This window comes from Sphaeramia orbicularis, unplaced genomic scaffold (assembly GCF_902148855.1).
Source record: "Sphaeramia orbicularis unplaced genomic scaffold, fSphaOr1.1, whole genome shotgun sequence".
Lineage (NCBI taxonomy): Eukaryota > Metazoa > Chordata > Actinopteri > Kurtiformes > Apogonidae > Sphaeramia > Sphaeramia orbicularis.
Window position 1 is genome coordinate 96,073 of NW_021941633.1, and position 17,060 is coordinate 113,132.

A 17,060-nucleotide genomic window follows, 5' to 3' on the forward strand; every position below is an offset into this window, starting at 1 on the left:
ATAAACTACACATAAAACTGTGCTCATCACGTTGTCATATTATTTATTATTAAAGCAGAACACATTGGATTCAGCCGTCAGCGCAGGTTTCCACACACTGATTCTCTTTTAATATGCCAAAACCTCCAGTAATGACAAATACAAGTTCAAATGTCTGAATAAATCAACCTGGTTTAAGCTCCGTCGCTCTCACTGGACTGGACAGTGACACAGTTCTTATTAGTTACAGTTACAATCACAGTCAGGAAAGTATTGAAAGCTTAAGTTGAAGTTTGTTTCACTACTGCCCCAAAGACTACCGCTGCTATTTCTGTCATTGTGAGCTCAGCTGATAAGGGCCGTGACTAAACCAGTGTTCCCTAAGGGTGTCATCATGTGTCTGGCCTTTGGAGTGTTCCATCCTGCGCTCACATGTGGCAGACCGACGGCCTTACACAGTCTGAGCGGCACACAAAGAGGGAAAACTGCCCAAAAGAGACACGGAAAAAAAGCTTCTACTGTTAGCCAACACTTACTGTCTGGGAGACTCTAGGGCTGCAGCTATCGAATATTTTAGTATTCGAGTATTCTACTGAAAATTCCTTCAATTAATCGAGTAATCGGATAAAACTTATTTTTGCTTGGTTAAAGAGCAATTATAAATACACAAGAGGAAATAAGGTGTTTCACTGAATAATGAAGGACCAATTGGTTTCTTTCTTTTTTTTTTTTTTGATAATTAGCAGTTTTATTTGTTACATTCATACGGTGCAGACGCAACAAAATGTATTTTCTTGACTAGAAACATCTTCAGAGGCAACTGCAAATACAAATAAAAACAAATAAAATTTAATTATTTTCAACAGTATTTCTTGTAAATATCAAAAATATAACATTAATAAATTTTAAAAAAGGCATAAACATTGTCTTTTTGATGTGCAACTGAACTTTGGCAGCTGTAAATTTCAGAATTTACAAATTAGACAAAACAGGAATGAGTTGTATCATAAAACAGACAAGAACATTTGAACGAGTCAATGTATGAACAGTTTGACACATTTCTGTTATATTCAGGAGAATCAAGGCAATGCCCCCCCCCCACCTGATCTGTCTGTCTCACAACCTTTAACCCCCCCCCCCCCCACACACATACACACACACACACACACACACACACACACACACACACACACACACACACACACACACACATCTAGTTAATGGATGATTTGCTTCATTTTTGCTAAAACTAGTTGGATTTTGCCAAAATTCAGCTGAGACACGGTCAGAGAAAGCTTTCACCCAGCTGTGCACCACTTTGGCTTTTGCTTTTGGGAAATTAATCGTGCAAATCACGGCTCGCTGCCTAAATCTGTGCTTGTGAAAATCGTACTAAACTCTCCACACATTGGACAGTTCCATAATGAACACAAACCTAACCCTCTGCAGGGCTGATGTGATGTTAGGAAGGAACATTAACGTTAATCTCATTGATTTGCGCCACATGAATTTTATTTGATCTGGGCTCCTCCGCTCCATCCTGGGGGTCTACAGAGTAGATGCTCCATCACAGATGTGCTGTTGTCTTATGGAAGGGCCGTGTTGTAACGGATACATGACACAGTGTTTACCTCTGAAACGCTTCCACACTTTCAACATTTTCTGTCTTTTTTACTGTGTTTTTTTTCTTTCGTCATCATTGCTGTATTCACTCGTCTGTCTATGCTCGTCTCTTCTATCCTCCCGCTGCTTCATCCGAACACTTCTAAGCCCTCCGTCATCTTCCTTTGCGTGAGTAACATAAGCACGTTGTGACACATTAAATAGTCCGAGCGAAATGCCGTGCTTTGATCTTTACAATTAAATAAGCGATTCCTCGAGGCAGAGAAAACTCCTCGATCATTTTTTGTAATCGAGGTACCTGAATTACTCGAGGAATCGTTTCACCCCTAGTACATTCACAGCATTAGAGTGTATATTTTATGGATACTTTAGTGTTTAGCTGCATTGGAATTCATACAAGGAAAATAAATCTTGTAAATGACAAACAGGTCACCACAGAGCTCACCTGAATGTCATGGTGAAGATGACTGCCCCCGCCTGGTTCCGAATGATGAAGCCGTCTTTGTTGAGGTCCAGCAGCTCGGTCTTCAGCAGGTGAGCTTTACGCAGAGACGCCGAGTAGTAACACCACGCCACCACAGCAGCCAACACCAGCACACAGCCCAACATACCCGCCATCACCAGGGGCCGGCCTTCACGAGCCAGCTTCTTCTTAAGGGGGGAGCCGCTCGCACCGCCGCCCACCATCTGCTGCTCCCCAGGAGCCACCGGGACGATCTGATACATACTGAAGACCTGAGGCAGTCAGGTGGACAGAGGCAGGTGTGGACGGCTGGCAGCCTGCTGAGCTTCACTGGACGTCAGTCTGAGCGAGAATTTCTTCACTATCGTCTTCACCTAGACCAGCATGGACATGGAAGGAGACTGGCTTAACAACGAGCTGCCAGTCCACAGCCGAGCGCCCACTGTGGAAGCATCTGTCCAAGTCTACAACACAAACAAACAGAGACAGTTCAGACTAGAAGCACTCGGAGAGTCCAGACCTCCGCCAAGGCAGATCAGCCCCCCCCCCCCCCCCCCCCTCGATCTCCACCAAAATTCAATCATTTCATCCTTGTGCCAGTATCAACATTTCCTGAAATTTTCATCCAAATCTGTCCAGAACTTTTTGAGTTATCTTACACACAGACAGACAAACCAACGCTTCAAAAACACAACCTTGTAGGCAGAGGTCATAAACCATGGAAAGACAGATTGTATATAAAGATGGAAAAAAAAAAGTGGAGACAAATCATCTTGATCTGTCCCTCTGTGCTGGGTGACGCACAGGTCCTAAGCCCCACCCCCCAGGGTTAAGTCTGTGGTACATTTCTGTTTTAAGACAAAAGGACTCCCATAACCATGGGATCGTAGACTTCACTTTTACAGTGGTGTGAAGTGCCACTGCGTCATCCATGCTCATTTGTTCAGTATATGACCAGACACACACCCTGGACTAAAAGCTCACCACTTGGACTTAAATACTGGGTCTGGGTTAGGGAAGGTTAACGCCGAGGTCCAAAAATGCATTTAAATCACCTTTGGAAGACTTATATATTTTGGAAGTACATTACTTCTAGTGTCCAGAACAAGTTTTACTTGTTAGAGGAATATTTTTAAAATACTTAGATGGCATTATATTCTGCATAAATGTCTGTTTGTGTTCTTTGTCCGTCAGTTCCATTCACTCTTCTACTGGACCAATATTATATATATGACCAGTTGGAAGGTCCATTTAAAAACCTTTTGCTACTCTTTTTACAGTGGTTACAAATATCTAATAAACCGACATAAATCTATGTTCAAATGTATTGAATTAGTTTACGACATTTGAATTTGTAGATATTATATATGTAATGTATATACTCATAAATATGCTGAATAAACCATTGAAACTTGTAATTCTTCTCCCTTGTCCATCCGTTACTCAGATCTCTTCCTATTTTATGCCCTTATATATTGAAAAAATACAAACTGTTTACCGTTTTGCAGAATAGATACCCTAGAGGACAGTAAAGATTTGACAGGTTTATGAAAACTGGAACCGCACCTTAAGGCAAGTTTTATAAAGTGGTCAAAAACAAATGTTCATTTTCTGCCCATCTGGTACCAAGTTTTTTTTTATTTATTTATTTATTTATTTATTTTTTTACTATTTTTAAGCCAGAAAATTAGGTTCAAACATTTTTTTCCATCACACATCTAAAAGTGCTCATTATTCCCTGCAAAATGAGGCATCATTCATCTTTCTACCATAAATAATTGTGAAAGGGCAAACAAAAACAGTCAGTCATACTGGTGTATGAATGTGTAGGAATGTTCGGTGGTGCCAGGGGCCGTGTGGTGCCAAGTGTCAGCCACGCTTCTGTCAGTCTGCCCCCCCCCCGCCAGAGCAGCTGTGGATACAGATGGAGTTTAACACCACCAGAGTGAGAATGTGAGAGTGAATGAATAATAGATCCACTGTATGTGCTTTGAATATGTGTTCATAGAAAAGCACTATAGAAATCTAATCCATTATTATTATTATTATTATTATTATTATTATTATTATGATCATCATCATTATAATCCATTATTATCATTATTATTCGGCTCAAATGTGCTCACAGCTCTTCTTTGTGTCTGTGCTCATATTAAATCAGTCTCAGTGAATCCAAAGGAACTTTGTGTTGGTAAATGACAGTTGTTCAAATGGACAGGATTTCACTTCTGTTCAACATGTTGATGCTCATATGAACTATGTTTTCAGCTCAAAAATGAACCATTTCAGCACAATTAATGCTATATTTTCATGTCACAAATGGACAAGTTCTATTTGAACTGAACTGAGCTGAAAAACAAATCTTCTCTTCTTTTAGATTCCCCAGTTTTTCTTCCCAGATTCTCTCCTCCATATCACATGTTTTATTTGTACAGGTTCAATCTGGAGTATGGTGCTGATCCATCCTGCTTCTGTTCCACCAATACATACATGAAGAATGGCACACAGCACTGTTTACATCAACACTTTTACAATAAGAAGCATTTTTAGACACAAAGAACAATTCTAGATTGTTCTTTCCTCTTTAGTCTGATGCTAAACTATCCAATAAATAATAGTGCTCCTAGTTTTTGCACAGGGATCATTAGTGTAAACGCTGACATGGCTGCAGAGCATCAGTATGATGGGATCCACAACAACCATGTCACATCCGTCCACTGACACATTTAGTGTTTTTGTGTCAGCTGGGATTGTTTTAGATCCACAATACCAACATTTATGAAGAAGAGCACAATTAGCAATAGGAAGTCTAGAAGTTTATTCCTAATAAAGTACTGGGACTGACCAGAGCATCATGGGTAATGTCACGTCCGTCCACCAGCAAAAGTTTTCACATCCACGTGCTATTCCAAATCCAATATTTATGAAAATAGAGCTTCCACTGTCAGAGAATATCAGTAGTCTGTGCACAAATGGATTAGCATTATTTACACACACTTCTATGACTTTAGGACAACTGTTTTGGACACAAATGGACACTCATTTGACCCCCTAAGGACATTTTAGCCGTATGATGAAAAATGTGGTAAGGGTGTCCATCCGGTAGCTCTTGGCCAACCCCATGTTACAACTTTTGCTCTTTTCATAAACAACCATCCGTCTAATAGAGACTGGACTGTGTTTCATGTGGTCTGATGAGTCCAGATTGTTCCAGGTGTTCCAGAGTGATGGGTGCATCATGAGCCAAGAGAGGTGATTACCCATCATAGAGGACCAAACATAAGGACCAGGACAAAGGTGGGAAAATTAGGAAAAATGATAATTTAATAAAGTTAGAAAAATGTTAACACAAGCTCCAAAAATGGCAAAGAACAAAATGAACAAAGATGGGCCCAACTGAGGTCAAACTAAACCAAACTGCAACAGAACCAAAACTGACTGAACCAGACACAGAACCAAGGTGGGCTGAAATAGAACGGACTGACCCAAATCAAAGATGGGGGGGGGATTATACTATGAAGTTAAACCAAACCATTAACTTAGTCAAAATAACATAAAAAAAATAATAATCATAACTAGACACTAAATACTAACTGTGTGAAACCAATGTGATTTAAACCAAGAATTTAAACTAAATTAACACAAATAAACAAACAGTGTCGTCGTCCCCCCCCCAGTCTGGTGACATTGGTTCCTTCCCCCGTCTTAACCCTTTCATGCATGAATTATAAGAGCCTTAATCAAGAGTTTTATTCGTGAGTGTTTTTATTCCTTGAGGCATTAAAAAAAAACAAAAAAACAATGCGATTGAAATTGTTTTTATGAACCTATTCTTCACAGCTGCAAAAGTGTCCACTCAGCTGGACACCATGAGTTTAATTTATGAAGCAAAGAAATGTATTTATGGATAAACTGTGTGAAAACTATGAAATGAAAACATTTTTAATGCAGATAATCTGATGTTTTCTCACATTTTAACATACTCTAATACTAGTTATTACTCACATCATGGAAATAATATGCAAAAAAAAAAACAAAAAAACAAAACCTGTTAATTATAGTTTAATAACAAGCAATTGGTTTCCACTCAAACATGTTAGTGCAGATCAGGTTTATCTAGAACAGTACAGTTACAGTAATGGTCTGAATTCCAGTGTATTATGGGATTGTGCATGCACTGCAAAAATCTAAATCTTACTAAGTGTATTTTTCTCATTTCTAGCCCAAACATCTCATCACACTTAAAATCAGACAGAATCACCTAAAGAGGAACATTTTTTTGTTTAATTCAAGCAAAACAGTCTGCCAGTGGAACAAGTGAAAATGATCTTGTTCAGATTACTTTAAATCAGATTTTGCAGATCTATTATCTATAAATCAGTTCTTCTATCTGACTGAAAAGTTCCTCTGTAGGTGATTCTGTCTGATTTTAAGTGTGATCAGATATTTGGACTAGAAATGAGACAAATATACTTGGACAGATTTAGATTTTTGCAGAGTGAGTGTCCACTGTGTTCGCTGATATAGAACTAAAACAACAAAATCCATGACTATACAAGAGAACAGCTGTCCACTGGAGTGACCACTGTGCATGAAAGGGTTAAATACTAGCCACGCCCCTTTTTCTGCTCTTTTGTCTGCAACTGAAGAGCAACGTGAGTCAATAATTCAAACAGAGCTAATATGTGTGCACCCACATTAGAATGTTTAAATAAAATACTGAAACTAAACTGTGTTATGTAACCATTAACTGTAACTGAACAAAACTCATAAACAAAACTACTAACACAAGATGGTGCTGGCACTGGACCCACCGCCCCATCAGACCTACAGTAGTATAAGACTGTGGGGTCAGTGTTAGGGTCTGGGGTACATTCATTTGGTCAGCTCTAGGGATGGAACCATTACCGGTATAACGATAAACGGCGGTAAAATCACAGACGGTTAGTATTAGTGTTTAAATTCTAATCCACATGATAACTGTGTTTGATTACTGCACTTTTAGGGGAAAAAACCCTATGTAAATATCTGCTTTTATGTCAAATATTTGAGTATAGTTTGAATTTATTACAATTTTAATTTTCTATACCTAATATTTGGAACCAATATTCACTTTTAAAGTCTGTGAAAAGGTTTGTTAAGAATCTGTGTATTATTTATGCAATAAATTATATACATTTTTCAAATCGGATTTTATATATTTTTTGTGTTTTTTGTCCTTTTGTGTTTTTATAGTAGGTTAAAGTGAAAAAATAACAGACAGATGATATAGATGAAGTTGTGCTGAAAAAACAGATCCAAACATGGGTATAGTAAACATTTGTTTCTATAGTATATAAAGGCCAAATCAAAAGGACTGAAAAACAGACAGAATAGACTCAGACCACTAAGGGTTAATATTGGAATGTTTCTGACACAGAAGGGACACTGGGACTGTTATTTTATTTTATTTATTTATTTATTTTATTTTTGTTTTTTTCAAAACACAACTTGGTTAAATTCTTTCAGTGTGTGTATCAGTACTTTTTGAGCACAATTTCAATAATCCCGCGATGATAATGATAACTGTGATAATTTTGGTCACAATAACCGTGATGTGAAATTTTCATTTGGTTCCATCCTCTAGTCGGGTCTAGATTCAATGATGTTATACGTCCAAAAAATGATGGAAATAAACACTGACATTGCACAGGCATACTGAAAGGATGCCACAGTGGATGTCCATGTTGTAATCAAAGCTACAGGCGGTCCAATGGAACATTAGAGCGGGATCTTATTGTTTGTTTTTAGTCAGACTGTCTGTTAGTACTTTACAGCTGGGTGGAATAGCCAAAGGTTTTAGAATAAAAAAGCTCATACCAGTCAGTATCAATTATTTAAACCATAAAGGTTGAGTCATTATTTCTTTGATACTTAAAAGCTGATTTTTAGTCCTGAGAGAAAATTCATGAAAGCAGGTGGTTTCATGTGATTTTAGATTGTTCACAAAAGCTGTAACGAGAGAGAAATAACATTACAAAGACATGACAAACCATAAAATATGTCAAAGATTTAACATGACAAAAAATGCAACAAGATGCAAAAGATTTGTGGTTTAAACTCTTCTCGACAGTCAGAACATGTTGTGACAAACAGTAGAACATGACTATCGAGGAAGAAAGCAATTATGAAGCAAAATGTCCTTTTTCCACATAAAAATATGCAGAAGTAGAAATAAGAACAATACAATCCTGAATCCGCCTACTTTGTACAATGTAAACAAAACAATTGGAAAGAAAATGATGACATATAATATTTTTCACTATATTTCGTCACTAAGCAACTTGTTCAAATCTTCCCAACAGGAGAATCCAGTCTGCTGCATGATGCCTTTACTTGGACAGTGCACACCATGAGTATGGTTCCACACAGCTGAAGGTTTTCACCCCGTACACCAGTTCTGTCAAACTCATGTTAGTTCAGTTCCACATTCAGCTAAATCTGATCTGCAGTGGGCCCAACCAGGAAAAGAAGAACAGAATCATATAGAAATAATGTCAACTCCAAACTTCTATGTTTTAGAGCGAAAAAAGTAAACTTAAACAATAAAAATGTTTCCATCTACAAACTATCCTTTCAAACAATGTGAATAAACATGAACAAACTGAAAAAATGAGCGTAATTTAACACTATTCTGCCTCAGTTTATCATTTCCACATGTACATTATAACTTACAGATCACAGTGGATCTACAAACACACAAAACATTTAATAACAGACAGAATATTGGAAAAATTATACTGACTTCTCTTAAAACATTTTAGGTTGTTCATATTTGTTCAGGTTATTCACATTTTTGGTGAAATTATTCTTTGTTTTAGTGTAAATACATGAAAATATTTACATTTACAAACAGAAACATATTCAGTTGTCATTATTTCTGTTATTCTGATAGTATTTGACTGGTCCTGCCCACTGCAGATTGAACTGGTCTGAACGTGGAACCTGAACTAAAAGGATTGTTCATATTTTAGTTAAATTTTTGCATTTCACAAATTCATCCTAGGGCCGGACTGGACCCTTTGGCGGGCCGGATTTGGCCCCTGGGCCACATGTTTGACACCTGTGCTGTACATGATAAATACATTTATCACTTTCCTCCTCCTTCCAACTCTTCCTAATGATAACTGCACAACGCAGGGTGAAAGAATGTTCCAAATATGGCACAAAACAGCCTAACAAATATGTCTGCAATATGATGCAATATGTTTGCAGAGATGCACCACAGCTGTTCAGCCAGTGTTTGTGCACACTTTGGTGGTACTCGCACCCTGCAGTAGGTTTGTGCAGAACAGCAGCAGTGTCCAGCAGGCAGGAAGGGGGGGGTGGGGGGTGCAGAGGCTTTAATCAGGTAAACAGCAGGTAGTCACTGCACAGCCGCAGATGGAAACCCAGCCAATGAAAGCAGAAAAACAGGCTGTGATCAGACAAAATACAGACGAGGTGTCAGCCGGCTTCAACTACGTTTATATACCAGTAAACACTAGTTATGAGGAGCAGCCCTCAAATAACTGGACTGCAGCAAACAGAGCAGAGCGCCATCCACCACAGAGCCCTGTTGATCCTCTGAACAGCTGTCATTATATTCCACACCAACATCTGAATTTCAGTCCGACCAGTGTTTTCATAGGGTTTCTGTGTGAGAGAAGTCCAGTGTACAGTACACAGAGTTTTTCACTTCTTTAGCGGAAATAATCCAAGTATGAACCTCATCTGTATGTGCACACACAGACAACATCTTGTTAATATGATCCATTTCCCATTAAGCATGAACAGTATTGGACAGCACAGACTGCCGCCCCCCCTCCCCCCCCCCCCCCCCCCCCCACCCCCACCCCCCGGCATACACCCAGGCCACAAATTAGATTAATAAGAGTGCAAAGTGCACCATGGCTTTCACAGCACCTCCCCTTTTCTTCACTTTCTCAGAGTCACAAACATCAGATGCAGCAGTTATACGACACTTAATGTAGACCGTGTAATTATCGCAATTAAGGTTACAGGTTGCAGTTCACATGTACTTACTTGGTTATGATGAAAAATGCACAGATCACTAATTTTGAAATGATAGTCTTCCCTAGCCTTCCCTGAAAAGATAGTGCAAAAACAAACAATAAAAAATAAAAAAATAAGAGGTCAATAGTAAAAAAAACCAAAAAAAACCCAACTATTCAGACACATTTACAAAGAAGGAGAAAGTGCGAAAAGTCCGACAGTCCAGATATGATGACTGGTGCAGTCCTAACTGCTGCAGTGCAATGATAATGATCTCAGCTAGAACCAACATGTATCTGCATGAATAAATGTCACAATAAGCCCATTTCCACTCACTCCCAAAACACATGACACTTTCCAACGCAAAATAGAACTGAGAGCAAAAAACACTCGTACTGTGGACTGGACAGTCTGTCCAAGACCACATGAGGATCTTTGGAGGCAACAATGACAATCCATGGTCTCAATAACTATGTTTCATCATCTCTTATAAAATGTTTGCAAGGTAGAACTACACACTGTAACTTCTTTTCTTTTAGTTTTGTGGTTAATGGATGGTTTTGACTAAAAACACTGGATTTCTGCATCATTTTTGGAAACATAGTACTGCAATATTTAGAAATAAAGCAGTAATAACAGATTTCCCTCCATTTTCATTTGGCAAATACTAGCTGAATTTCAACATTTTCATAGTGTTTGTGGAAGTTTCACGCAAATGTGCAAGCGCAAGGAATATTTTTAATAAAAATAAAGAATTTCTCATAATTGTCAAGTATTATTCCCATAACTTTGTATAAAATTTGGAAAAAACTGGAGTAGATAGTAACGTAGTAGTACCCACAAAGATGATGCTACTTTTTGACTCAACATGGCATGGATGCTGCACCCAAACTTTGTGACTGTAGTAAAAACAGTGGATGAGCTGAACTGTCCACATTATTCCAACTCCACATACAGAACTGACAGCTACAGTGTTTCCATTACTTACATACACTCATGCATGTTCTAATGATGGTTTTTTAATCATTATATCTATATTATAAAAGCCAAGTGGCCTGTGTGTGTGTGTGTGTGTATGTGTGTGTCCGAGGATTCACACTAAATCCGTACAGAGCTGACTGCTGCAGTTTGTCACACTTGCGTATATTTGGTAGGGCTGGGTGAGTTAACGCGTTATTACCGCGTTAACACATTCATTAAATTACGCCAACAATTTTTTTTTTCTCTCCCGTTAATGCCGTTTTATTCTAACTCCTATTCTTCTGCTTGTGTGCGTGTAGCGATTAGCTGCAGATAGACAACAGGTTTACCAAGAAAAGACGGACGCCCAAAACTTGTGTCCAAATCTGTTCCTGTAGACTCACTGTAAAACTGACACATACAAACTAAATCTGTCTGAGTTCTGTTCACTGCCTTAGTACATTTACATGGCATTAGACATTTAAATGAATGGGAAAAAGACCACTAGCTCGATGCTAACTTGAATGGGAAAATCCATAGACACGTTAACGATTAGCATTTACAGATTAACTTACGATTTTCAACGTCTTTTTATCCAACAACAAAGGTTCACATCAGAGATATTAGATACTATTCATTCTGACAACAACTGAACAGAAAATACTCACAGGCAAACGTTTTTGGGGCCATACAAACAGAGTGAAAGAAACATGTCTGTTAGTTTCTTCTTATGTCTGAACTGACTACGGGAACACCGCAAGGACAAAACATACGTTAGTGACACTTATTCCCACCACTAGAGGGCCCCCTTTGTTTACTTTGAACAGCTGAACATCACATATTATTGTTCTTATTAGTATTAGTACTGATTAGTGGGACTAAGACTCCTGTCAGTCCCTCACAAGTGGAAATAAACCTGTGTGGACATAAACATGTGTAACAGTAGCGGTCTGTTCCATGGACATTTTCATTTGAAATGTCTTCAGATGGTGGGGGGGAGAAGGACACAGGTGTTTGGAAGCACTGACATGTGCAATTAGTTTTATCACCACAGTACTTCAGTCTGAAATATCACTGAAAGGAAATACACACTGTTGATGCTGGCACAGCCCCCCGCCATATAACTATGCGATTAATCGGGATTAATTGCAGAAATCCATGCGATTAAAAATTTTAATTGCTGCCCAGCACTAATATTTGGTCCAGGAACAGACTAGTGAAAACAGCAAGCTGAATTTTGGAATACAGTATCCTTACAATGATGCTGCTATGGCCAGAACACTTTGGCGGTGACTGCTGGACAAATGTGGTACAGTGTGTATGAATACACTACAGCAGAAAAACAACCACATCTCGAACCGGTGGATCCCACGGGTCAACGCACTAGATTATTTTGAATGTTTCACCTCTAAATTTGTGACATGTACGGCTGTTTAGTACTGTATGTGTGTGTGGGATGTTGTGCAAATAGGAGTCACATGGTGTGACATTTATCGTGACCATCAGAGTGATACAAATGTTTCTGGCCAGATCTTCCAGCTCTATTTTACAGACCCCCGTTGCCCAAACAAAATTTCACAAGTCATGTTTTCAAAGGAGGTCATGTCTTAATAACCAAAGCCAACATGTAACTTGTTCCCTAATTTTAATGATCAGTGTAAAACATACAATCCCAGTAGTTAACAGGGCTGTAAGAAAATATCAGTTCTGCAATATATCGCAAGATTTCATTTCACAATACTGTATCGATATTAAAAACTAGTGTATCGATATTTTTAGGTATTTATTCAAATGCTGATATTGTGGAGGGTCATTTTTGTTTTCTGTTTTTTGTTTATATTTTATTTATTCTTATTTCACACTCTTTTATTCAGTAATGTTGGTTCCTTTGTTTGGATTGAACTCAAATCCTGTTCTGATGTTAGTTGTGAACTAACAGAATCTGAACATTTGAACAGGATCTGAAACTGGAATGTCTGTAAAACAGAATTTCAGTTTGAACACAGAAAAGTTTTATGATAGAACATTAGATCCTGTTGTGATCAAATACAAATGTGTTTAGTATTTGTGCAGATTTCTGCTGGAATTCAATTCTTCAAGGAAATAATCATTAAAAAAAGAAACAAACAAAAAAATTGCCTTTTTAACAGTATCATGATATATCGTGTCATGATCCTCGTGTTGTGATTTGTATCATATCACCAGATTCTTGCCCATACACAGCCCTAGCAGTTAATGTAACACACAGGTGTCCAACATGTGGCCCGGGGGCCAAATCTGGCCCGCCAACGGGTTCAGTCCGGCCCTGGGATGAATTTGTGAATTACAAAAATTATACTGAAAATATAAACAATCAAGGATGTTAAAATCATTTTAGGTCATTTCAGTCTAAAGTGGATCAGACCAGTAAAATACTATCAGAATAGCCATTAAATAATGAAAACTGTACATTTGTCTCTTTGTTTTAGTGTAAAAAAAGTAAAATTACACAAAAATGTTTACATTTACAGACTAGTCTTTTACAAAAAATGTGAATATCTGAAATGTTTTAAAAGAAGTCTTTGGAATTTTAATAATATTCTCCCTGTTATTTAATGTTGTGTGTATTTGTAGATCCACTGTGATCTGAACGTTGTGATTCACATGGATAAATGATAAACTAAGACAGAATATTGTTAACATTGGACTTATTTTACTAACAAATTTTCAGGTTCAAATTTATTCATATTATGTTAAAGTAGAATTCGTAGATGTAAACGTTTTTATTACGGAATTTACTTTTTTCTCTCAAAATTCCTTATCCTATTATTTTTTTTATTTGACTGGTCCGGCCCACTTTAGATCATTTTAGGCTGAATGTGGAACTGAACTAACATGAGTTTGACAGAACTGATGTAACAAAACAACTGAACATAATGGCTCATCTTATTTTTGGAAGTTTCAGATGACAGCTATTGAAGCACCATGTAGTGTCTGTGCTACTTTATGAAGACCTGTTGTTGGTTTGTAGGGCACCAGTTTTCCTCCATGCTTTGTACACCCTGTATATTACAGCTATAAACAGACATGAACACAGCAGACACACAAAGGCACAGGTCTGCACAGCAGTGGCTAACAGTTAGTGTTAGCATTAGGGAAGCTACTAGTGCTTACAGTATATGAACTCTAACTTATGACTTAGAAAAGTAATGAACAGCTACAATTTACTGAGGGGGTCAAATGAGTGTCTATTTGTGTCCAAAACAGTTGTCCTAAAGTCATAGAAGTGTGTGTAAATAATGCTAATCCATTTGTGCACAGACTACTGATATTCTCTGACAGTGGAAGCTCTATTTTCATAAATATTGGATTTGGAATAGCACGTGTATGTGAAAACTTTTGCTGGTGGACGGACGTGACATTACCCATGATGCTCTGGTCAGTCCCAGTACTTTATCAGGAATAAACTTATAGACTTCCTATTGCTAATTGTGCTCTTCTTCATAAATGTTGGTATTGTGGATCTAAAACAATCCCAGCTGACACAAAAACACTAAATGTGTCAGTGGACGGATGTGACATGGTTGTTGTGGATCCCATCATACTGATGCTCTGCAGCCATGTCAGCGTTTACACTAATGATCCCTGTGCAAAAACTAGGAGCACTATTATTTATTGGATAGTTTAGCATCAGACTAAAGAGGAAAGAACAATCTAGAATTGTTCTTTGTGTCTAAAAATGCTTCTTATTGTAAAAGTGTTGATGTAAACAGTGCTGTGTGCCATTCTTCATGTATGTATTGGTGGAACAGAAGCAGGATGGATCAGCACCATACTCCAGATTGAACCTGTACAAATAAAACATGTGATATGGAGGAGAGAATCTGGGAAGAAAAACTGGGGAATCCAAAAGAAGAGAAGATTTGTTTTTCAGCTCAGTTCAGTTCAAATAGAACTTGTCCATTTGTGACATGAAAATATAGCATTAATTGTGCTGAAATGGTTCATTTTTGAGCTGAAAACATAGTTCATATGAGCATCAACATGTTGAACAGAACTGAAATCCTGTCCATTTGAACAACTGTCATTTACCAACACAAAGTTCCTTTGGATTCACTGAGACTGATTTAATATGAACACAGACACAAAGAAGAGCTGTGAGCACATTTGAGCTGTGGAGCAACAGACTGCAGGTTCCAAAACAGACCACAGACTCATGTCGATTTAATTTTCCATAGTGTCAAGGTGACATTTAAGTCCAGCTGACCGAACGTTCCCCATGTTCCTGTTTGTGTGTGTGTGTGTGTGTGTGTGAATTGATCCCACAGTCACATGTGACACCACTGTTTTCTGTTCTCCTGTCTACACAGACTCCACTGTAACCGGTTACACATGTTGTGCTGAATTCTACTTCCTGCCCAAAACTACCCCCCCCCCTCACATCAGCCATGCAGAGGACAATGTGCACTGAATTCACTGTCACAACTTTTTCTCCTTTCTGACTGTAGGGTAGGAAATAAACAGTGAATTATTCAACCTCTGAACACCATCAAAGCTGTGTAGCAATTAAGTAATGAATAATATTGTAAGATACTGCAGTTATGATTTTTTCTGGTTTATATTAAAGACTGTGCAAACTGTAAGGTATAGAAAACTTTCTAAAGTTATCCCTCTGGTATCCCGTCCACCAAGGCCCTTACTGAACACCTAGTGTGCCTTTTTCACACACTTGTGGAATAATGTCAAAAAAAATTTCACACAGTTTGTTTTTAATTCTTTTACACTTTTTTCTATTTCATCAACTTGAGCCGTAAATAAAAATACCAAATACTCAATAACTGTCACATTTTTTAACCCTTTAAATGCCGTGTTTGTAATGGAAACAAACCATTTTTTTTAGATGCAAAAAACACAAAAAATGTATTTTTTTCAATATACTACCTAAAAATTGGATGAAATATTATTAGATTTTTTTTCATCCAGGCATATGTCAATGATTAACTCCAACACTGGTTAATTTGCATTATTATTTTTGGCGCTAGGTCAAATGTTTAAAAATACTAGCATCTGTCACCAAGTGTGCGTAAAATGCACACCTATAAATCCAACTATTAAATATTATATATTGATTTATTTTTCTGCTCTAATTTGATTTTATTTTTGTAAATCCAGGTCAGCCCTAATCATACAGATCAATAATCCTTCATATTACTTTTTTTTTTTAACCCTTTAAATTATCTCTTTTCATCATGATGTCACTACATTTTTTGATGCAAAAAACACAAAATATGATTTTATTTTCAAAATACTACATACAAATTGGATCACATATTATTTGATTTTTGTGGCCTGGCATATGTCAATGATTACCAGCAACATTATCAACGTTAATAATTACTTTAGCCCCTCCCCTCTCAAATGAAGCCCAGATCTCAGTAAAAGCAGGATTTATGCCTTCATGGTTTTGGATCAAAAACAGGTTCTAATGTTAGAAATAGTGCGTTTTATGCACACCTGGCAGACAGATGCTAGTCTAGTCATTTTCTTTTGTTTACAATGTGCACATTTGAGTTGGTGAAACAGAATTTTAAAGATCATGAAAAAATGAACAACTTTTGAATTCTAACCTGATTTAAATTGTGAAAAATAATATGAAGTTTTTGAACACGAAGTGCAAAGTGTGTCTAAAAAGCACACCTGGATACCAGAGGGTGAAATCTTAGAAACACAACACACTAAATATATGACAATAAAAGCAGATAGTGCTGAGAAGTCCATCACTGCGGGGGGGGGGGGGGTGGGGGGGGGGGGGGGGTGGGGGGGGGGGGGGGGGGGGGGGGGGGGGGGGGGGGGGGGGGGGGGGGGGGGGGGGGGGGGGGGGGGGGGGGGGGGGGGGGGGGGGGGGGGGGGGGGGGGGGGGGGGGGGGGGGGGGGGGGGGGGGGGGGGGGGGGGGGGGGGGGGGGGGGGGGGGGGGGGGGGGGGGGGGGGGGGGGGGGGGGGGGGGGGGGGGGGGGGGGGGGG

At 38.4% G+C, this 17,060-nt stretch overlaps 2 protein-coding genes across 2 annotated transcripts in view; one reads left to right on the plus strand and one right to left on the minus strand.

The window, feature by feature from the left end:
• LOC115416629 (myogenesis-regulating glycosidase-like) overlaps nt 1–10,148 on the minus strand; it is a 24,773-nt gene extending 14,625 nt beyond the window's left edge. Inside the window, exons 1-2 of the mRNA XM_030130465.1 lie at nt 10,130–10,148; nt 2,048–2,529 (exon numbers count right to left, since the gene is read on the minus strand). Of these exons, the coding sequence (XP_029986325.1) occupies nt 2,048–2,328 (281 nt within the window). The 5' untranslated portion in view covers nt 2,329–2,529; nt 10,130–10,148. The remainder of the gene's footprint in view (nt 1–2,047; nt 2,530–10,129) is intronic.
• Nucleotides 6,858–17,060, plus strand: part of izumo1 (izumo sperm-oocyte fusion 1) — an 18,216-nt gene continuing 8,013 nt past the window's right edge. Inside the window, exon 1 of the mRNA XM_030130460.1 lies at nt 6,858–6,915. Within this exon, the coding sequence (XP_029986320.1) occupies nt 6,858–6,915 (58 nt within the window). The remainder of the gene's footprint in view (nt 6,916–17,060) is intronic.